This window comes from Diabrotica virgifera, chromosome 4 (genome assembly GCF_917563875.1).
Source record: "Diabrotica virgifera virgifera chromosome 4, PGI_DIABVI_V3a".
NCBI classification, from domain to species: Eukaryota; Metazoa; Arthropoda; class Insecta; order Coleoptera; family Chrysomelidae; genus Diabrotica; species Diabrotica virgifera.
Window position 1 is genome coordinate 213,034,876 of NC_065446.1, and position 24,993 is coordinate 213,059,868.

Sequence of the window (24,993 nt, forward strand, 5' to 3'; positions counted from 1 at the left end):
TGTTCCAAAAACCGGTTTTCGGTTTTTTTTAATCAAAAACAAATACTCAATAGATTATAATGTTACATTTATACTGCACTTTAGTTTGCACAATTTTCTTCCCGAAAAATTACCCAACCAATTCAACCTATAAAAATTTTCCCGGACGCTTTCAAATTACCCTAAAAATGGGCGAAAGTACCCCAATCTCTGATTCGTGGCTCGTTGTAGACGGCGTCGGCGTATATTGCGCTGTCAATAATTGGGATATTCCCAAAAGTAAAAGTGATGATCCTACCGATCTACCGAAATGTCCCTTGGATCTATCGAGTTTAAAAAAATATCTTACTTAAAAATAAATTCGATAAACCAATTCATTATTTACTTCTCTATTGCCATCAAAAAATTTCAGTAGGTAATATTTTTTTTCTACGAGCGTGCAAAAATGTCTACTTTCGCGCACGCATTTTAGTTTAGAAAGTTTCACTTTTCCGCACGCGTGTTAATTTAGATATGTTAATATGGCCTTAAAGTAATTATAATACATGCAATAAACTAATATTTAGATATTATTTACTAATTTATTTCAAATATATCTTATTGTGTTCCTGTTTTAATGAAATTAACGCGACAATTCGATGAAATAAAATTATTTTGACATAATATTCGAAAGTCAGATCGGTAGACAATAACAGTCGTTTTGAATCATCGTCATGGAAACCAAGATCGTCGTCATGCTAACTAATTATATTGAAAGTTTGGTTTTGACAACCTTGTCAAAGAATTAATTTGTGTATGTATTTTCATATTAATTAAATTAATTGATTAAGATTTGGTAATTTTTTAAAGACTCTTTACTAAAACCAAGACTCTAAATTGCAGTCGCGTGCGGAAAAGAATGACTTTCTGCACTTGTTAGGAAATAGTATATTGTGCAACAAGTGCAGAAAGGTACTAATTTCTCACGAGTTTGAAAAGTTGCGGTACGAGCGCAAGCGAGTGCCGCAATTCAAACGAGTGAGAAATTACCTTTCTGCACGTGTTTCACACTATACTTTTTCTACAAGCACAGTTTTTCCTAAAAATAAAAATCACAATTTCCAAACGACGATTAATTATAATAGGTACCTATGTGATAAATTTTAAACTGTATTTAATTAGTACCTACTAATCAATTTAAATTCCTCATACCTAAATAAATTGCACAGAAATCAGTTAAAAAATTAATGCACTGCCTTAGTTTGTTTAAATTTAAACAATTATTACACATTATTGACATTATATTTATGCAGTCACGGATTTACACAAAACCTACTTCTTTTCGACGTCTCTTGCACAGGTTGCTAAATCCTTATTGGTTATTTGATAATTATAAAATGTTTAATAAGAATAAAATTGTAAAATAAAACAATTGTAACATCCATAATTTAGTTTCTATGCTATAGTTAAATATAATAATTTTCTTATAGGTTATATATTTGTCTAAAATTTAACCACGGATGTAAGCAGAATATAACGTTATTCAGAATGAGGTAGTCAACTGTGCAGAAAAGAACTTTGCGGCACAGAAACGTCACTTTGCGGCACAGAAACGTCACTTTTCTGCACACTAATGTCAAATATCTTATACTGTGAGAAAATATCAAGTTTGCTAACATAAAACCGTGCAGAAAAGTGCACTTTGAATAGTGGTTGTAGAAAAATAACTATTTTCTACAACCGTGTTAAAAATGCAATTTTTAGCACTCCATACGAGCGTTAAAAATGCTACTTTAAGGCACTAGTGCTTTAAAATTTTTAAGGCACTGCAGTTCGTATTGACCGTATAGGCAACTTTCATGTGATGTCAAAGAAATATAAAAATGGAATGCCAGTCAAGTTCAAGTAAAAATTTTTGTAGGTATTGTTCTGTAATTACGTTTGTAGAAAAAATATTGTATGATATGCGTGTTAAAAGGTACATTTTTAAGGCACACTTGTGAATTGCAGAACTCGCTTTCGCTCATTCTGCAAACTTTCACATGCGTGCCTTAAACGTATACTTTTAACACTTATATCATAAATAACTATTTTCTACAACCGTGTTAAAAATGCACTCCATACGAGCGTTAAAATGCTACTTTAAGGCACTAGTGCTTTAAAATTTTTATGGCACTGCAGTTCGTATTGACCGTATATGCAATTTTGATGTTATGTCAAAAAAATATAAAAATAGAATGCCAGTCAAGTTCAAGTAAAATTTTTGTAGATATTGTCCTGTAATTACGTTTGTAGAAAAAATATTGTATGCTATGAGTGTTAAAAAGTACATTTTTAAGGCACTCATGTGTATTGCAGGACTCGCTATCGCTCATTCTGCAAACTTTCACATGCGTGCCTTAAACATGTCCTTTTAACACTTATATCCTAAATAACTATTAATACGTTTGTATAATACCTACCTTTTATTTTTTAAGAAATATTTATTGATTAAAAATTACATAATGGAGATTCCTAATCGTATTTCGGTATTCACATTTCATACAAGAGTCTCAAATAATCAAGTATAAACAATTTTTTAGATGATGGTTGGAATATCGATTTCAAGCAGATCACTTACTTCTTTATGTAAATATTATCATCTAAATCTAAATAACTATTCCCAAAATTGTTTCATAAATGCTGATGTGACACTTTTGTTCAGTTCTCTATTAGTAAATAAAAGTAGTTGAATTATGTTTGTTTGGGTTAATTACTTCACATATTATAATACATATGATTGAGATCGAAAATAGATATAAATTTCTTCATTTTTCTCTAAATTAATTTTTTTGCACAGGTAACTTATTCGGTTTTTCACCGGTTATTACTTTAAAAAGAAAAAACCGGTTATAACCGGGACAAAAAAACAACCGCTAAAACCTGTTGTTTCGAATTAAAAAACCGGCTTTAGGTTATAACCGGTAGGTTTTTCCCATCCCTAGTGTAAACAGAATGTTTTAAAACGCCTCTCACTACTTTTAGATAAGCCAGTTTTAATCAAGATATTTTGAACATAATTTGTAAAATCCAACACATACTTATTTTTCTGAAATCTACATTTAAGGGGGTAGGCGCAAAATCTTAGTCGAATGCTATTTAAATACATTAATTTTTTTCGAACTTTGAGAAAACTAATAAGAATTTTTGAAAAATTTAATCATGATATTTCGTTTATCGATAATTTTTGCCCAGCCCAACTTCTAGTTTGTTCAGAGATAATCATAAATATATACTCTCTCTGAGGATAACCTAATAAGGTTTTGAACCGGTTAAGATGCTTATGATGCTCTCTGAACAAACTGAAATATAAGAACGATCTTGTTTCGTTTAACAACGAAATGATTATTTACTTATGCTTTCCGCGTTTTTCTGCTATCTGAGTATGCGAGACCATTTTTGTTGGAATTTTACCGCGCTGGACAGGCAAGAAGTGAGCTGAAACTTTTGTACCTCCCTCAGCTTTCTTTGCTCCATCAATTCATTGGTTTGTAAATTTTAGAAACCACGAAGGTGTTACCAGATTTTTTTTTAAATAAAGCCGCATCCTTCCGAAGGTTATTAGCGACATCATCTCTCTCAGTCTTCTCCATGCATTTCTGCACTGTGCTGTCTGCATCCAGTTTCTGTCGATCCGTTTGATGTCGTCAGACCATCTGGTTGGCGGACGACCTCTACTTCGATATGCTTCTTGTCTTGGTCTCCAGTGTATTATTCGCTGTGTCCATCTGTTATCCGACATTCTAGCTATGTCTCCAGCCCAGTTCCACTTTAGGGTCATAATTCTTTCTATGGCATCCGTCACTCCTGTTCTCCGTCTTATCTTCCTGCTCATAATTCGATCCCGACGAGAAATGCCTAACTTTGAGCGTTCCATGGCTCTTTTGGTAACACAAATTTTATTCTTGGTTATTGTTAAAGTTTTTGCACTATAGGTAAGTACTGGCAACACACATTGATCAAAGACTTTTTTTTGAGACACATAGGTAGGTGACATAACGGTTTTAATATACAAATAACAGTGATATCTAGTACTTACATGATTAAATTTTGTACAACATATTGATACAAGATAAATTAATACCCTATAAGTTTTCTGTAATCAAAGTTCTTTCCCAGTAGCAATAATTGCAAGCTGTTCGGGATGCCATATTATTATAATATACGTCTTTCAATACTATATTTAGGACAATCAGTTAGGAAATGAACTATACTGTGTGCTACATTACAAACGGAACACTTTGGAGCTTCGCTGTTTGTGAATAGGTGTGCGTGTGTATACCTACTATGGACCAGTCTCAAACGTGTTAGGATTATTTGCGATCTTCTGCTTGCTGCAGTTGGTTGCCACCTAGAGATGTAACTTTTAATCAGTTTTAGTTTCGAAACCGAATTTTGCCACTCCCGGTTCCACGAACTTAACACTTTATTTTTAAAGAAGGCTTTTAAATCACTTGCCACACTCCGATGTTTGACCTCCGATTCGTCACTACCAATAGCATCGCGAGCACTTATATCTGCCAATTCGTTGCCATCGATACCAATGTTCGAAGGTATCTACAAGAAATTTACTCTTCTGGAAATTTCTTGAGCTATCTGAAGTTCCAATTTTATCATTTTTTCTATGGGATATTTCGGATATAGATTTTGCATAGCTTTAACCCTGCTGTCCCGTTCGAGTCAACTACACAAATGTACTGTTCGGGTCAATATGACCCAACTATGGTTTACGCTCCTTAATCGAAATAAAATAAGCTAATGGTGATAAATAAAACTTTATTAACAAGAAATTATGGTTAATTAAACAAAAATTATGTTGTTAATGTAAATTAAACCTTATTAAAAAAAAACAAAAGGCATTTTTTCTTTCAAAAAATCCTAGTAACAAATATCTACAAAAATTTAATTCAGTTTACAACTGGGACAGTAATAAAAAGAATGGATTTTACAAATATGTTTGTGATATAATACACATAATAATTAGTCTTGTTATCGTTTTTACGGCAAGTTTACAGCGTGTTCGTTTAGCAGGCGGAGTTAGATTTAATAGACGGTTCACTAGCATTTCCATCTTGTCTACTTGTTCCTGCTCGTGTCCTTTTTACCAGTTCGTAAGAGCCTTTAATTATTGGTATATTTTTTCTGGAAATGATGACTGGATTCATTAGTTTTTTCCCAATTCATCAAGAAAAATTCGCCGTTTCCCAATTGATTGGTATTCCATTGGATATTTATTGATGCCCATAACACGAACGCGTTGTAGGCAGAAATGTCCAGTAGATTATAAAAAACAATCATTGGCCAGCGATTTATCTCTTCTCACATGTATACTTGCCAACAAGATAATCTAGAGTATCCAGTGCTCTCTTATTGGAATTGTAATCTAAAATAATTTGGGGCTTTTTCATTTGATGAAAGTGATGCATGATGCATCGATTCATGATGCAAAGTACTCATAAGAACAACATTTTTATTATTTTTGGAAATATTTCCAAATCTTTCATGAAGCAAAAAAGTCGAGCTATGAACTTCTTTATTCGCGATTTTTGCTGAAAGCTCCGGTTTATTTTACTTATTATCCCCGGCATTGTATCTACATATTTTGTTTTAGGAGAAATTGTCCTAAATTTTACGATGTAAAAAAGTTATTATACACGTAATATTGTGGCATTCCAAATCACTACTCAAGTCACACATCACACGCATTTCTGTATAGATCTGCAATTTTAGAGCATAAGAAGTTTTACTGTTCATAATTACATAAACCCCAAAGTTTTGTGCCATATTTCGCTGGCTTGCTGGAATGTACCACTTGAAGGGAGAGCGGTCTCTAAAGGCATTTAGTTGCTTATCGACGGTAACATTTTCATCAGGGTTAAAATTTCTTTTTACATTTTTTACCCATGTTTCATAAATATCACGTATTGCCGCAAGTTTATTAAAACGTCTTCTATCCTGTCTAGTAGTTTTGTTATCAAAACGTATTACTTGCAAACTTTTTGTAAATATATCAAGCGACATTGTTGATCGAAATATAGTACGACCCGTTTCTTCATTCCATAAACTTTTAGTTGATTCACCATGCGACTTATAAACTCGAGCTAAAAATAAAAGACCAATGTATGCTTGGAAACCAACTTTATTCATGTCTTTCCAGTTGGTTCCAAATACATGCTGTCCTTCCATGTTGGTCATATTTATAATTTGGTTTGCAACATCGTCCAGCTATACTACTACAGTTTATATTACAAGTTTTAGCTTGCAGAAACCTGTGTTTATTTACACACGTATCCGGCTGACAAACACACAGGTGCTGCTAATATAGAATACTGCCAACTAAACACACATACACAGGTAATTTTTAACGGTTTAAATACGCGGGTCACATTGACCCGAACGTACCCTAGGTAACAATTTCATTTTTATCAAAAAAATCAGGAAGTTGAATGTTTATCTCACATGCAATTGAAAGACTTCATATTAGGTAATAAAGTCACGAAACACCAAATCGTTACGCCGCGTAATAATTTGTAAAATAAGAAATAAATTATTTTTTGGGTCAAATAGACCCGAACAGGACAGCAGGGTTAATAGCGGAGAGTAATTGCTCAGTAATAAGTAGTTGGAGAAAAGCGAGGTGATGGAAAAATACATCAATATTCCATTGAAGTAATGACGTGAATATTATTTTTGTCTTAATTGATATATGTCACTGTCAGAGTCAGAAATCTCTTTACCAAGGTAAGCATACATTTTCTTCTTTAGATGTTAATTTGCGCTTTATACTTCTGTATTTTAAGTGGGGATATACTTTTTCGAACATCCTTATTTGAACTAAGTGATCTTTTGTGTATTCTTGAATGATATTCAAGGGATCAGCAGAGCCGGTAATATTAGTTAGAAGCATAACCAGTTGGTTGTAATCAAGAACGAAAGATGGAGAATGATTTTCAATGAACGTTTTTGCGGGTTCTAGTAGCAGTAATATAGAGTTACTACTACTTTCCGTTGAAACAGTTTTAAATTTTTTTATTTTTGGCATAATTTTAGGCTCACGGAACGACTCGCATTCTGCTGAAGAAGACTCAATTTCAGATGAACTTATATCGTCAACGGTACGCTTATGAGAGTTAGATTCTTGAACAATGTTTGTTATCAGGGTTGTTGTGTTTGAATCGTGGGACGCTAACGTTCATCATCATCATCATTTGGCTCTACAACTCTATGTGAGTCTTGGCCGCGTTTACTATTTCCCTCCATTGTTGTCGGTCCTGAGCAGCTATTTCCCATTGCTGTACTCCCATTTTGCGTAGATCGCTGGCTACTGCGTCCTTCCATCTCTTTCTTGGGCGACCAACTGACCTTTTTCCATCGGGCCTTTCCCAGAATGTGGCGTTTAGAAGTCTTTCGTCACTTGATCTTAGTACGTGACCCGCCCATCGTATTCTGTTTGATTTAATGTAGCGTACTATGTTTTCATCTCCGTATACTGTTTGGAGTTCATCATTGTGTCTTTTTCTCCATTCTCCTGTTGTCTCTTCTCTGCAAGGCCCATAGATAGTCCGCAGTATCTTTCTTTCAAGTACCTGTAATTTTGTTGTTTCCCGCTGATTCAGAGTCCAGGTTTCGCTTCCATACGTTATTGTGGGACGAATTATTGTCTTATATACTTTTATTTTTGCTGGTCTTGAGAGTATTTTTGATTTAAGTAGGGTCCTTTTCATAGTTATTTTCAGATGTTATGATCGCTCCCAAGTACTTAAATCTTTGACGACTTCAAAATTGTATTCATTAATTGTTACGTTTTGTCTAACCCTTGGTCTTGGGTTCTTCGTAACCACCATGTACTTGGTCTTGTCCTCGTTGACCTTAAGACCAACTTCCTTGGCTCCGTTCTCGAATAGGGTGAAAACTTCTTTTGCATCTCTGGTGGATTGTGCAATTGTGTCCACGTCATCCGCAAAGGCTAATAGTATTTTTGATCCTTGGGCGGCAAATCCGTTTGTCAGTTGTGGCTGAGCTTTCCTTACTGCATGTTCCAGTGCGAAGTTAAACAGCAGGGGGGCGATAGGATCTCCTTGTCTAAGTCCGGTGTCAATGAGGAATTCCTCCGACGTGTTGCTGCCAACTCTGATTCGTGCGGAAGCGTTCTCCGTGCTCACCTTTGCTAATCGTACCAGTTTTCCAGGTACTCCCATTTCTACCATAGTCTCCCACAATGCTTCTCTGCTAACAGAATCGTAAGCTTGTTTGAAGTCCACGAAGATTTGGTGTACATCGCGGTTGAATTCCCAGTTTTTTTCCAACACCTGGCGTAGGACGAAGATCTGGTCTATAGTCGACCTTCCCGGTCTGAATCCGCTTTGGTAGTCGCCTATTATTTCCTCTGCGTATGGAGTTAATCTTCTAAACAGTATTATGGATATAATCTTGTATGTTGTATTAATTAACGATATTCCTCTATAGTTCCGACATATTTGTTTGTCTCCCTTCTTGTGAATAGGTATTATATGGCTTTCATGCCAGTGTTTCGGTATTTCTTCTCTTTCCCAGACTTCTCTTATAAGATGATATATCTCAAGATGTAGTTTGTCTCCCCCTTTTTTTAGTAGTTCCGCCTGTATGCCATCTGGGCCTGGGGCTTTATGGTTTTTTGGGGACGAAATTGCGGACTTTACTTCAGCTAGTTGTTGACGCTAACGTTGGTTCTTCTAATACCTGATGTACATGTTGGGAATCTGCATTGGTGGAAACGTGGGAGATTGACATTTCTTCAGATGGTGTATGTGTTTGTTGCGAAGTTGCATTGCCTAGACTGGGTAAAGATTTTTCATTATTTGAATGTTAATCTTCTAGAACTGTTGATTCGGAACACTGAGATGCTTTGCGGCCAGGTTTCTTGTAATTGTAGCAGACCAAGCCATCTTGTGATATGAAAATCCTATGATAGGTGTTATCAAACTCAAGTAGTAATGACTCCGGAAGTGTTAAATTGTGGACACTGATGTATATTTGCCTCCTAAAGCTGAGAATATGGTTATATTCAGGTAAGGTGGCACTAATTTTAAGGAATGTCATAGGTGAAGCCGGTACTAAACCAATATTTTGTAATTCGTTGATTAGTATTTCATGAGGTATGGAGGGGTACGTTGGAGACGACAATTCTCTCTGCTGGTGTTATTAATTTCCTAGCTTGAACAATTTCGCCTTGAATTTCAATGTATCCTCTGTTGGTCATGAAATCTTCTACCAGTTGTTTGCTAGATAGGTACATACAGATGCGATTGTTAGACAGTCGAGAGCAGAATGAGGTATTCTTGAAGTTTGGTATTGTCTAGTGCATTAAAAATGATCGCGTTCTCTTTAGAAGGAAACTGAACTTTTGATTTTGCTAAGGAATATGTTTGTGAGACATTTTGTTGATATTGGATATTGGATTGCATTGTGGTTACATTATTTTCCATGTCTAATTAATTTCATTAAACACTCTTTGTCAATAAAAAGGATCCGACCCTGACCACCTGCAAAAACAGGTATTTGGATCTGTCTCACGACATGTGTAATTAACGTAAAACCACTGATAACAAAAAATTGTTTATAATAAAGGACCAGGCAACACTCCTTATGGAAAAGTGGTCCCGGTCAAATTTGATGAAAGTTTGGTCAATGATACTTCTTGATGTGTAGATTAAAAAAGTCCATGGCACCTGGGTCTAAATAACTACTATTCTCGAGTTACAGCCTTCTGAAGTTATTGGATTCGGGTGCTCGGTTTACGTTAAGTGCACTAATTTACGGTCAAGTGAACGAAAATATTTATTATTAGAAGAAGAGAAACTCATGTTCTTCATACATACTTGCGTGTTGTATATGAATTCGTGGTCAAAAATAGTTGGATCGTATTTTAGTCTTCAAAAAACCTCCGAAAAGTCTTCAGAAAACTAAAGAAGTGCGGTATAAAAGGTGCTGCTAGATCGATATAAGCATTATCATGTTTTCATGAATGCTTCTCAGTTATGCAATACCAGCAATACTGCAGTTACGCCTTATCTTTAGAAAACTACTGAACAGTGGCGGATCTAGGGGGATGGGGGTAATTCCACTCGTAACATGTTCCAGAATAATTAAAGAAAAAATTGTTGAAACATAAAAAATACATTAGTTGACATGAAACTTGTCCCGCATATCAGATATAAGACAGGTAGAGAACATGGACTGGATTTCAATACAAAAAAAAACAAAGTAAATGGTAGTTTGTAAATGCTAAATATTAATTACAATTGTCTATGGAAAAAACGGGTTTAAATCATCTTCGACTATTCGTATGTTAACATTTTGCTGATTTCGGTTAGATGCATCATACGTCGTGTTAACTAACGACTTATCAGGATACTTAACATTGAGTTGATGTCTTGCAAAGCCTAAAAACCATATAAGACACTGGTGATAAAAGCACAAGTACCTACAGTTCTCGCACCAGATTGACAGGTACAGTAGTACCCGTTAATCGGTTCTTCTAGAGGCTCATCTTCATCATTATCTTCATCAACCGTATAGGAAATGAATACTTGGTGTTTTGTAGCTTGCCGAAACCTAGAAAATATTCGAACTCTTAGCCGAGCCGCACACCAAAGAAACATGAAACGAAAAACATGAAACATGAAACGAAAAACATGTTTCATGAAAAGAAAACACTGCTAAACAAATCTCAAAGTCCGCCTACCAATGAAACGAGTGTGATTCATGCTCATGACACATTTTTATTTTCGGAGAGTTTCATAAATGGCCGGACATATATTTGTTTAGCAGTGGTTTATTTCCATGAAACGTAATTTACGTTTCATGTTTCTTTGATGTGTTGCCTTATGAATCCCCTTTTATCCATATTCTCATCAATTTGAAACTCTTCGTCATTTTATATTATTATTTTATCTTGTATGTAAGATGGTGCCAGTTTAATTTGATATATCCCAATCGTAAGGTCTTTTAGGTAGTCTAAGTCGAAAACAGGAAAGTTAGCAAAATCATGATTATGAATCCTTCTCCATTGACCATTTCTTCTATATGATTATACCTAAGTATGAATATTATAGTTGTTATAAAAATAACCCTACAAAATTATTCTCCATAATATTTTGTATTAAAAAGTTCATCATCATTGGCTGTAGAATCCCTGTTGGACCTCGGTCTGTTCGAGAATCAGCTTCCATTCCATTCTATCCTCCGCCTTGGTTTTCCAATTTCGTACTCTTAACACCCGTAACTCATCTTCTCTGGTCCTTAAATCGTACTCTGGGCCATGGGCGCCCATGCCCATGGGCAGGGGGGCCGTGACCCCCTGGCTTTTCGGGTGCTTTGAATTATATTGGTTATTCAAAGTATACAAAATATAATGTGCAACATATTCACGTTTGCCACCCCCCTAAAAATTTTTATACGGGCGCCCGTGCTCTGGGCTTACGTATTTTCCTCACACTATCCGCTCTTTGGTTATAAATGTGTTTTGATGGCTCCATCTAGTTCATTTTCGTTAAATAAAGTTATTTCATTAATTCTGGAACATGTTACCGGTCGAATTACCCCTACCCCTCCTAGATCCGCCACTGTTCAGTTGCGGAACTGTTGAGTTTTCTAAAGATAAAGCCAAACTGCAGTTTTGCTGGTATTGCATAACTGAGAAGCATTCATGAAATCATGATAATACTTATATCGATCTAGCAGCACATTTTATACCGCACTTCTTTAGTTTTCTGAAGATTTTTCGGAGGTTTTCTGAAGACTAAAATACGATCCAACTATTTTTGACCACAAATTCATATACAACACGCAAGTATGTATGAAGAACATGAGTTTCTCTTCTTCTAATAATAAATATTTTCGTTCACTTGACCGTAAATTAGTGCAATTAACGTAAACCGAGGACCCGAAGCCAATAACTTCAGAAGGCTGTAACTCGAGAATAGTAGTTATTCAGACCCAGGTGCCATGGACTTTTTTAATCTACACATCAAGAAGTATCATTGACCAAACTTTCATCAAATTTGACCGGGACCACTTTTCCATAAGGAGTGTTGCCTGGTCCTTTAACAAACTGTTCCAATATATTAAATACAAAACGTTTTTACAAAGAAGTTTATTAAATCTTGTACGCTTACAGTTTCGATTAAAATTCGGCACAAATCCACAATTTATTACTTTGTTTTATCGCTTAAAAATAACAATTTTACGGAGCCCGTGCTAGGAACAACATTTCTTATCTCCATGCAGGGCCGCAGTTACCAAAAAATTGGTCCCAATAGAATTTTATTTTTAATATTGTTTTAATTTTATTAAAAAGAAAACTTTCGATTATTAAATTGTAGTGTCGAAAGGATAAGTACTAAAATACCAATTTTTCTGTTAAAATTTTTTATTCTAAAGCGTATTTATTTGTTTTTCTTTTTAGTTTTTTGTTTGAACTAAATAATACAAATTTACATTTTTATGTTGAAAAACCTGCAAATTTTTGTTCAAGTTCTTCGGCAGAATATTTTCCAATTGTAGCAGCTGCACTTCCTAAAAGCAGTTTTTTCTCCTCTACACTATTGCATTCCGTATCCCTAGTATCAGCATCAATAATAAAATCACTTAAATTTTCTTTAAAGCTATCTAAAGGACAATTTAAGTCACAACCGTTAACGCTGACCTGTCTGATATTGTCCAGTTCTTTATTAAACACTTTTACTGTGTACTTCCAGTTTTCCTTATGTAGTTCTATATAAACTGTCGATGCAAACGCTGGAGGAGAGCTAGGGTTAAAGGCACCAAATGCATTTAAAATTGCTCCCATATTTGATTCGTGCGCACTATACATTTTGTATTTGTGAGAAGAGCTAGAATTTGCAGCCATTGATTCTAAGTATTCAACAACTTCATTTAAAAATGGCCCAATTACTGAAATAAGATGGAAAGTTAGAAAATTTAATAAAATAAATAAATGTTTTGTTAATATTTGTTTTCTTTTAAACATTTGCAGCTGTTTGTCGGTATTAAAAACGAATAATTAACCTATAAATCTATAAAATTCAAACCGTTTTGACAAAACAATATTATACTTCATCATTGGAATTAAGAAAAACCAGATAAAAGCAGCTACAGTATGTCCCTGTAAGTTGTATCCATATGGAAAACTTTTTTATTATTAATTTTACGAAAAAAGTTATTCTTCATAAAAAGCTCTGCATGGTCCAAAACCTAAGATTCAACCATCAGATATACAATTTTATGAATATTACACGAGGTTTGTCAAAAAGTTTGAATTGCACTCAAGAGTAAAGTAGCTTTATTTTTCACAATATTGAAAATTGCTATTATGAAAAGTTGTTTGGAATTAAAAACTATATTCTAATATTCAATTACATCCTTCTAATAGAAAAAAAATTTTTTTTTGAAAAATTATGGATAACTAACATTATTTTCAGTAATTTTAATTCTAATAACTCTTTTATTATTAATTTTACGAAAAAAGTGGTTCGTAATAAAAAGTTCTGCATGGTCTAAATTACTCTAAAACCTAAAATACAACCATATTATGTCAATTTTATACGAGGTATGTCAAAAAAGATAAATTTAGATCAAAAGTAAAGTACCTTTATAGTTCAAAATATTTAAATAACAAGGATGTAATTATATGTATACTGAAACATGGTTGTTAATTCTTAATAACTTTTCATAATAACAATTTTCGATATTGTGAAAAATAAAGGTATTTTGCTCTTGAGCCAAATTCATATTTTTTGACATACCTTGTATAAAATTGAAAAAATTTGACATAAGATGGTTATATTTTAGGTTTCAGACCATGCAGAACTTTTTATTAAGAATCACTTTTTTTTTATAAAAATAATAAAAGAGTTATCAGAATTGAAATAATTGAAAATAATGTTAGTTATCCATAATTTTTCAAAAAAAAAATTTTCAATTAGAAGGATGTAATTGCATATTAGAACATAGCTTTTAATTCCAAACAACTTTTCATAATAGCAATTTTCAATATTGTGAAAAATAAAGCTACTTTACTCTGAGTGAAATTCAAACTTTTTGACATACCTCGTATGTCATAAATATTCATAAAATTTTATATCTGATGGTTGAATCCTAGGTTTTGGACCATGCAGAGCTTTTTATGAAGAATGATTTTTTTTCGTAAAATTAATAATAAATAACTTTTCCATATGGATACAACTTACAGGGACATACTGTATAACACAAGAAAGAAATACATAAAAAATCAACCACTATATCTGGTATCCCTGAGTCGTAAAATAGTGTGATTCATATTTTAGCAAAACAAACATACACAAATAATAATATTCCCAACCTGACAACTAAGTGAACGTGGACCTGTTTTAGGATAATGACATTGGATATAATATCTATCTACACATTATGTTAGCTTGCTACCCCCTTGTAACTAATATATTATATTGTCCTGAAGCTATTTTTTTGTGGCATTTAGCTATGTAATTTACCTACTATTCCAACTGGGATATAAGCCACAATTTAACTTCAATGATCTTATTGACGTTGCGACTTTAACCTCGAACGTCGTTATCAAAATACAAAATATTACTAAATTAAACAAAAATATTGTTGCTTAGTAAAAAAATCTTTTACTTTAAAATGTATAATATATGTCTGAATTGCCGATATAAGAATACTTTTGTAGAAAATTTTAAAAAGATATTACCATTATTTATTATAAGTTGTGTTCCTGGGACGACTTTATTGAAACATAGCTCATTTGATTACATTAAATCAACTGTAACTCAATAATATCCATCACAAAAATCATAGCATGGGATCTGTTTTTAGAAAGACAACCACATGCAACGGCGACAGTAAATTTCTCGTGTTAGAGATTCAACAGGAAATCACGAGGAGAAACCAGGAAATAACTTCAAGATACTATCCTGGCATTGTAAGTATGTGGTCTTACATTCAGTTTACTCTCAAAACTAACATCAAACTCCAATTTTATATCTATGGTATTTTACAGTATAAATAATATTAATAATACTTTCTCTCTTGCCTCTCTCTCTCTCTTGTCGTTTCCCCATTACTGAGGATCGTGATTTCTTCCAATATTCCTAACAATGTTTCTCCATTGGTCTCTATCTTCAGCTGCTCTAAGAGCTTCGCAGAATGAGTTTCCAGCTGAATGCTTTATTTGGTCAGGCCATCTAGTTGGTGATCTCCCTCTTGATCTTCTCCCCGGAACGTTTCCAGAAACAATTATTCTCTCCAAACTGTCGTCACCTCTGCGAACCACGTGACCAAAGAATTGCAGAATTCGTTGCAGACATATTTTGTGGACAGCCTTTTTTTAATATTGAGTTGGTTTAGAATGGAAACGTTTGTCCTATGAGCTGTCCAAGGTATGCGCAGCATTCTTCTCCAGCACCACATCTCAAAGGCATCAATTTTTTGGCGCTCGCATGCGCGAAGAGTCCAAGTCTCTGCTCCGTATAGAAATATTGAGAATACAAGGGCATTTACCAGTCTCATCTTGATATTTTGAGGGCATTTACCAGTCTCATCTTGATATTTTGAGAGGTAGATCTGTCTTTCCAAACTTTAGTTAGGCGACTCATCGCATTTTTTGCCATACCAATACGTCTCCGAAGTTCTGCTTTAAAATAATACATAGATATATAAATAATATTTAGTATAAAAGTTATGTGTTATCCTAGATATGTTATTGACTTACTAATCGTGGTACTTTCTTTCTATTGACTTTCTCTTTTAGTATAGGTAACCACATCCTATTGCATTCTACCGAGGAATTTGCGACACAATTGGTTTCATTTAGCCTAATTGTAGCCGCTTCTTTGATTTTTCTCTTTTTACTATCTGTTTCTTTCAGGACTATACTTAAATCTTTTCACTGAACTTGTTGTTCATTGTCCCATGCATGTTGACATATTTCTTTGTTGACAAATTCTTTATTTTTAATATAAGACTGATGTTCATTGTATTAAAAATAAAGGATTTGATAGATAGAAAATACATCAATCAGTCTTATATTAAAAAAAGAGAATTTAAGAAATCGCAAATATGTTAATACGCATGGGACACTGAACATAGAGTTCAGTGTAAAGATTTAATTATAGTCCTGAAAGAAACAGATAATAAAAAATTCAATGGGAAAATCCCAATAGTTGGCTGTATACCATAGTTTAAAAAACTCATACAGAAGTAAAAACTTCGAGATGTATTCTGGTATAAAATCGTTTATTTAAAAACTATCTAAAATGTTATGGATTGCAAAACGTTTTCGTTCTAATACAGAACATCTTCAGTGCATTCTGCCGAGTAGTTTGAAACTAGAACACTGTATCTAGGGTGAGGCAGATAACTGGCCTATTAGAAATTTCTCGAGAAATAAAGGCAACAGAATCATGAAAATTGAAATCAAGGGGTTTTGAGGGATGATCTATTAAATGAAAATATTTTCATCTCTTTGCAACTTCCGGTTATACCGGAAGTTGCTTATAACTTGGTTTTTTTAAATGGGACACCCTGTATATTTTTACATTTTTGGATTCTCCTCAATATCTTCTTTCTTAAAATATGAGATTTTGTAATATTATATAGGGTATTTCAAAAGATATTTACGTTTTTTGATTAATTTCGTAGAAATATTCACACCCTGTAGAATTGTAACAGTTTGACATTAAAAACTCTGCTTACGTTCAAGTGATTTTTAATATACTCTACTATCGTTAAGAATCATTAGTATAGCTAATTTTGAAATATTAGTATACAGGGTTGGTCGAAACTCGGAATGAATATTTTCTGAGTTTTCTTAAATAGAACACCCTGTATTTTAGTATTGTAATGAAATTATATTTCATAGTCCTTTTTTCTTTTATAAGTATTCCCTATACCTAACTGCTTTAATTTGTGAGTTATTGGTGATTCAAGCTAAACATTAATTGCAACAAAAAATACGAAAAATTTTATTAGGTTGGCCATGAAAATATTCAATCACAAACAATTTTTCAGAAATAAATACATATTAATCCAGACCGATCCTTAAAATTACCAATAATGGTTTAGCTATCAAAATAGCTACGTAGTTAAGATTGTTGATGCGACTAACAATTAAGCACAAATTAAAGCAGTTAGGTATAGGGAATGCTTAAGAAATAAAAAAGTACCATAAAATATCATTTCATTACAATACTAAAATACAGGGTGTTCCATTTAAGAAAACTCAGAAAATACTCATTCCGAGTTTCGACCAACCCTGTATACTAAAATTAAAAATTTAGCTATACTAATGATTCTTAACAATAGTACACTATATTAAAAATCATTTGAACGTAAGTAGAGTTTTAGTTGTCAAACTACTACAATTCTACAGGGTGTGAATATTGCTCCGAAATTAATAAACAAACGTAATTATCTTTTAAAATACCCTGTATAACATTACAAATCCTCATATTTTAAGAAAGAAGACATCGAAGAGAATCCAAAAATGTAATAATATACAGGGTGTCCCATTAAAAAAAAACGAAGTTATAAGCAACTTCCGGTATAACCGGAAGTTGCAAAGAGATGAAAATATTTTCATTTAATAGATCATCCTTCAAAACCCCTGTATTCCAATTTTCATTATTCTGTTGCTTTTAGTTCTCGAGATATTTCTAATAGGCCAGTTATCTGCCTCACCCTGTATATTGGTAACCCCATAATATAAATATGGTTTACATAATATAATTTAGTAAAATTTTATGACTAGAAGTCGATGTTGATAGCTATAATGGAACACATGCTAAAAGGGCACCATGCTTCCCTGTCCGAAGATGCTAGAGGTACTTGCCAATTCAATGGGCCAATTCAGTTGGTCTGTGCCCATTGAGATCTTTTACTCATCTGAAGGAGAGATCTTTTACCTGAACTTTCAAAGGGCTTTATTATTTCACTCGGTATTTCGTCTGGTCCCGTCGCTTTTCTGGTCTGCTTTAAGAGCCAATATATGGTAGAGATACATTTTCAGGGTACAAGGTTTCTCCCCATGTAATAACCTGACGCGCTCGAGTAACTGCAAAAATCCCCGCTTGGGCTCCCCTACCACTAACAACTCTACACAATAAGAATAAAAAAAATATTTCAAGTCAACATCAAAAGAAATTCTTAATAATATTGGCAAGATTTAAATTAAGCGTTGTTTTAGATTCATGTAAGCAGCAATAAAATCATGTCCTACCTTAATAAAAGCATGTCATTCTTGAAAGAACGCCTCTTTTAACTGAGATATGTATGAAACTACTGTTCTGACAAATGCCTGTCTTTAGAATATTTAAGGATAGAAAAAAGGTGAGTGGTTAACCAAGGTTTAGAAGGCACACATAAAATTATCAAGGACGATATAAGACATGCGCTCAAAAAGATGAAAGATCGGAAAGCACTCGGATAGGTATAAATAGTAGTGGAGGTAAATTAAAGTTGGAGGTAAAGTTCTGTAATTAGAAAGAAAAATTCATAATTACTGGCGATTGGAACAATATTTTAATAATATCATAGGCGTAACCAGGATGATCCTAAGGGGGGGGGGTTACAACTACCTGAAAGGGGGGGGTTACAACTACTGGAAGGTCTCTGAGGGCTATGGTGTTAAGCGTATAGAGCTCAAAGTACATCCCAATGGGGGGGTTACAACCCCCAAAACCCCCCCCCTGGTTACGCCTATGAATAATATTGATCTTTAAAAATGAAGACCTTTCCGAAATAGAAAGTTATAGACCTGTAAACGTCTTTTCCCATTTGTTTAAACGTTTTTTATCAAAATGGTCACTCAAAGGCTAGAAAATAAACTGAGTTTCATCAACCAATAGAACAAGCCAGTTTTGGCTAAAGTTTCGGTACCAATGATTGTCTTACAGCGCTAAAAACCTTAACCCGGGGGTAGTCGCGCTCACTTCTGTAACGTGAACAGTCGCGTGTTAGGTTTCATCTCACAATACGAATTTACAACAAACTTTTATTTTATAGTATTTTTATTTACTTGCTACACTGGGTTGCAAAATTAACCGGACACCTTAAAAATGGGTCATTTTTGATGTCTGTAATTTCCTAAACCTGTTGTCCGATTTAAGTGATTTTTTTATTATTCTTTAACAATATCGCTGTAATAGTATTGTTGCTAAACAGTTAGATTTTCATTGTATACCCGGTGTACCAATCAAACTGTGTTTTTTTCTCAAAGTTCGCATCACCCTGTGGAATATTCTAATATTTATAAAATACTGAAATTAAATTCCAACTATAGCATCATGTTTTTTCAACATTTTGTTTTCTGATTCATTCCCATACATTGGACCATAAAAGTTAGGTACATTAACAACTAGCCATGTTTTTCATCATAACAGGGTGTTTTTAATAAGTATGGCCAACTTTAAGGGGAAATTCTGCATAAAAAATAATGAGAGTTTGCTTTATAAACGGTATGTCCGCAAATGCTTCGTTTCCGAGATAGGGCAGGGGGTGTTAAAATTTTTATTACACAATGACCAATTATTTATTACTTTAAAACCGGTTGAGACATGCAAATGAAATTTGGTCAGTTTTAAGAGGTAATTATTGCACATGTTTTGACATACAATTAAGCATTTAATATTCACCATTGGCGCGCATACGGGTAATATAACCGCTCATATTACCCGTATGCGCGCCAATGGCGAATATTAAATTCCTACTTGTATGTCAAAAAATGTACAATAACTACGTCTTAAAACCGACCAAATTTCATTTGCATATCTCAAGCGGTTTTAAAGCAATAAATAAATCGTCAGTTTGTAAGAAAAATTTCAACACCCTCTATCTCAAAAACGAAGCATTTGCGGACGTAGGTTTAAAAAGCAAACTGTCATTATTTTTTCATGTAGAATTGCCCCTTGAAGTTTGCCACACTTATTTAAAAGCACCCTGTATTCATGAAAAACATGGGTAATAGTTAAAGTACCTAACTTTTTTATTGTCCAACATATGCAAATGAATAAAAAAGCATAATATTTAGAAAACATAAATCTACAGTTGGGTTTTAATTTCAGTATTTTATAAATGCTAGAATATTCTACAAGGTGATGCGAAATTTGAGAAAAAACACAGTTTTATTGGTACACCTAGTATACAATGAAAATTTACCCGTCTAATAACAATATTATTACAGCGATATTGTTAGCGAATAAGGCTATAACATATTAAAAAATCACTTAAATCGGACAACAGGTTTAGGAAATTCGAGACATCAAAAATTACTAATTTTTAAATTTTTAAGGTGTCCGGTTAATTTTGCACCCCAGTGTATGTTAGAAATATTATTTCTAACAATTATTAAAGCTAATTGGCTCTCCCCAAAGCCATAAATTCCACAAAAAGAAGAAGAAAAAATACCTACGCATTACTACACTCTTCTTCGAGGCACTTACGAAATTTTTTTAAAATTGCAAAAATTTTCATGAAGTTATCGCGAAAAAGGATAAAATGTGAGATTATGTCTAACGGCGCGACTACTTGCGGGTTAGTAGAGAAAACCGTAGAATACAACAACTGTCCACTAGTACACTAGTTTTTGTTGATTTCCAATAATAGGCTTTTGATACAATAGAATCAACCGGAATAATCAAAGCTCTAACCCAGTATTGTGTGGATTGGATATGTAGCCGCTTAATTTTTAACATCTATAAGAAATCAAAAGTAAGTATTCAATTCCATGAAAAATCCAATGAGTTTTATTCGCAGTAGAACACCGATTATCCGTGCTCCTCGGAACCGGACATTGGCACGGATAATTGAAAAGCACGAATAATCGGAAAATTTATTTCTTATTGTGATACGTATGTACGTATATCCATACATATAGCCCTACCATAAAAAGACAACAGAAAAAATAAATCTTTCATTATGAGTCTCCCTCTCCGCGTATAAAGTTTCCGTCGAGTGATTTACAGTGACGCTGTCTTAATAAAACCTCAAAAATGCAATTTAAGTAATAGAAAATCATAGCATGGATAATCCGCAGCCAGGATAATCCGCACACGGATAATCGGGGTTCTACTGTATATACAAGCTATACGTTCCCGATGCAGCTGAAATTGTTTTCACCTGAATATCCTTTTTGTGTGGAGGCCATCCCAGTCCGAATTTAGTTTTACATTTTCCGATGTCAGTACGCTGTTTCCACTACTGTTCTCCATTCTTCCCTCTCTTTGATTGTTCTTCCTTTTTATCTAATTGTTATACACCTTACGACTTTTTCCGCTTATTGTCTGTATCTCAGTTTAGGTCTGCCACTGATTCTTTTACCTTTCAATCCTTTATAACTCTCAACATATTGCTCTTCTCTTCTCTCACTATGTGTCCATACCATTTAATTATCTGTGCTTTCATTGATCTATGTTCTCTTGACCCATCTATGTTTGTATTACGTGATTTATCCATTCTCTTGTTTTCTTTTCTTTTCATTCTTTAGTTTCAGTATTTTCCTCATAATTATTTTCCCCCCAAAAACTTTCCGTTTTTCTCCTTCTCTTGCTGTTTTCGTAAATGTCTCTAAACTTCTTATCATTTATTTATTGAAGTTATACTTCTTTAGGCGCGATATGAGGGTGAATTTTTATATGTTAAAACCTACGATCCCGGCGCATGCGCATTATAACTTTGTTCTGATCAAATGACATGTCAAAAATTATCCAATATGGCAGCTGTAGCGCAGCTGTGGTTTGGACGATTGACGGTTTGGTTATGTATGGTTGTTGCGTTTTAAAATTTGTGGGAAGAGAAACAACAAAGGTTAGTTAATAGTTATACTGCCTTTTTAAATAGTTTTCATATTATATTTTTGAAGTTATACTTCAAAATGTTTTAATTTATGTATGTATCAGTCCAGAAAAGGTGTGGAAAGAATATATTAGTGTTCTTAAATATATTTTTCTACAAACGTGTTAAAAATGCAATTTTTAAGACTCCATAGGAGCGTTAAAAATGCTACTTTAAGGCACTAGTGCTTTAAAAATTTTAATGCACTGCAGTTAAAAGTGAATTGTCAAATTGTGAAACGTCAAAATATTTATATTTCATTTATTAACATTAATATTAATAATACAATTTGCGCAATTTGAAAAAGGTGGTTTAAAAGGTTTTTTATTATAATTTTGTGTCTTTGGATTTGTCTTCCTTGGGCGTAAAATAATAAAACATCTATTTTTATATTTCACTTGTCACGGTGATGTATAATTATGTATATCTGAAAGTTAAGTTGCATGCGGCTTGATCGCCTTGTTGGTAGAGCATTGGACCAGAGATCAAAAAATCGCGAGATTGCGGGTTCAAATCCCGGACGATTCATATATTTTTGGTAATTATTGTTAATTTTTTGTATTGTAACTGTTAAGTAGGTATATTTATTTCGTTGAAATTATATTATAATAGAAGTATAACTCCTTACGTGCGTACAAAGTACACACACATCCTTTTTTCTGTGTATTGGATAGATGTGTTGAATACAGAGACACGTGTCACCCAAGAATCTCATAGAAATTCTAGATTGTAATTTCTACAAACTCAATTAGTACAAGGAAGTGCCCACGTTGTCCATGATTTAAAAAATCAGAAGCGATGCTTAATGGAATTTTCATAGGTAAATAAAGAAGTGGAAGTGCAAATCAAACTTGGTCATCGGTGGTACAATGAAGTTAGAAAACAAGACGATACAGAAAAACGTTACACGATACAGATATCTTAGTTATGACAAAATCAGGTCAGCAGAGACTTCCAAACCAGAGACTCCAGAAACAGCCAAACACTAGAAACGACCAGAGACAAGCAAAACCGCCAGATGTCACCAGAAGAAACCAAACACAAGAAATACAAAGAATAATAGATCTCAAGTTGGTTGCATAGGGCAGATTGAAGGCACATTCAATAGTGTCCCATTTGAACCTCAAGACAAAGATATACTACAATCAGTGCGTTCTTCTAATTATAACATAAAATATTATAATTAGTTAATATAAAATAAGTCAAGAAAAACCATCAATGCGGTAGGCTGATGATAACATAGTAAGAACAGTAACTGGATTCAACTTGCGCAAAATTTAATGTCCTGAAGGCACCTAGAGGAGCTTCAAGTTCAGCAGTTAACGCGAGAATATGGATGATGATGATGATCCCATATTTTACGAGTTAATATAAGGTTTAAGTTTAGATGCAATCTTAGACGTGGCCATTTCATTATTGACATTATTTACACATCGTGGAGGTGCCTACGAGTTATTCTAAAAATGGGTCCTCCAGCGTTATATTGCACCAGAATTAAATTTTCGCTAATAAATATCATAAAAAGTGTCATATGTTATTAAAATAATCCTCTACTTATGTATGTATCTACTGTGTATTTCGCGTTATAATTTTCGTTTTGGTGGTACATTGAATGCTGGGTCCTTCACAAATTAATAAGAGTAACAACTTGAACTGATAAAACTGATGAACACTAATCATCATCATTCTCTTTGCCTTATCCCTATCCGGGGTCGGCTTCCCTAATTGCATTTCTCCACACAATTCTATCTTGGGTCATATCAATGTTAATCCCTTTACCAACATGTCCTGCCTTATCGTCTCCTCCCAGGTCTTCTTTGGTCTTCCTCTTCTACTCCTTCCAGGAATCTGCACTTCAGATATTCTTCGTATTGGGCGATTAACGTATCGTCGTTGAAAATGACCAAACCATCTTAACCTATGCTCTCTTATTTTGGCATCAGTTGGTGCCACACCTAGACTTCCCCTAATATACTCATTTCTAATTTTAGCTTTCTTTGTCACTCCACTCATCCATCTAAGCATTCTCATTTTCGCCACATGCATTCTTTGTTCCTCTTACTTTTTCACTGACCAACATTCAGTTCCGTACATCATATCCAGTCTTATGGCTGTGTTATAGAATTTTCCCTTCAGCTTCATTGGAATTTTTCTATCACACAACACACCACTCGCTTCTTTCCACTTCATCCATCCAGCCCTAATTCTACTGCATGGATCTCCATCTATTTCTCCATTACTCTGTAATACCGATTTTAGGTACTTAAACTATTGCTTTTTACAATCATTTCACCATCCAAATATACCATTTTAATTGTAATACCTCCATCTTTAAATGAACATTCCAAATACTCTGTTGCTGTCCTACTAAGTTTTAAACCTTTTTCCTCCAAAGCTTGTCTCCACTGTTCCAGTTTTTGTTCTAAGTCTCTTTCACTATTTCCTATTAACACTACATAATCAGCATACATTAGGCACCATGGAATGCTACCCTGTAGTTTCGCTATTATCTGGTCCAAAAAAAATTAGAATAAATAAGGACTAAGCACCGAGCCTTGGTGCAATCCTACTTTCACCTGAAATTTATCAGTCTCTCCCACACCTGTCCTAACACTAGTCGTTACTCCCTCATATATATCTCTCATAATTTTTACATATTCGCCAGGGACTCCTTTCTTATTGAGTGCCCACCACAGATTCTCTCGAGGAACTCTATCATATGCTCTCTCAAGATCAATGAATACCATATGAGTAGTGCGACCAACTAGTCCGAAAAATCCGGGACATGGCCCGAATTCCGAATTAGTGTCCCGGCGTCCCGGACAAGGCTTCCGGGCCATCCGAATTTTCAACGTTTTGGCAAAATTCTATTTTGAAATTTTGAATACGTTATTCTTCTAAGAATTAACATCAAATTTAATTATTGAGACGAAAAAAAGTCGACAAGTTCTAGCATGTAATACTAGTACCAATACCACATCCAAAACGCATGCATTTTATTTAGTGGTATTATAGATTTACAAAAACTCTAACTGTGGACTTTTTCGTATCTGTATTTTAATTCTCGTCATTATCCTTACAATCGTAGGCGTAACCAGGGGGTTTTGGGGGTTGTAACCCTTGGATGTATTT

The 24,993-nt window shown here is 33.9% G+C and overlaps 1 protein-coding gene across 1 annotated transcript in view; it reads right to left on the reverse strand.

Moving 5' to 3' along the window:
* Nucleotides 1-12,388: 12,388 nt before the first annotated feature.
* LOC126878428 (prostatic acid phosphatase-like) overlaps nucleotides 12,389-24,993 on the reverse strand; it is a 60,916-nt gene continuing 48,311 nt past the window's right edge. Inside the window, exon 4 of the mRNA XM_028279905.2 lies at nucleotides 12,389-12,930. Coding sequence (XP_028135706.2) covers nucleotides 12,479-12,930 — 452 coding nt within the window. The 3' untranslated portion in view covers nucleotides 12,389-12,478. The remainder of the gene's footprint in view (nucleotides 12,931-24,993) is intronic.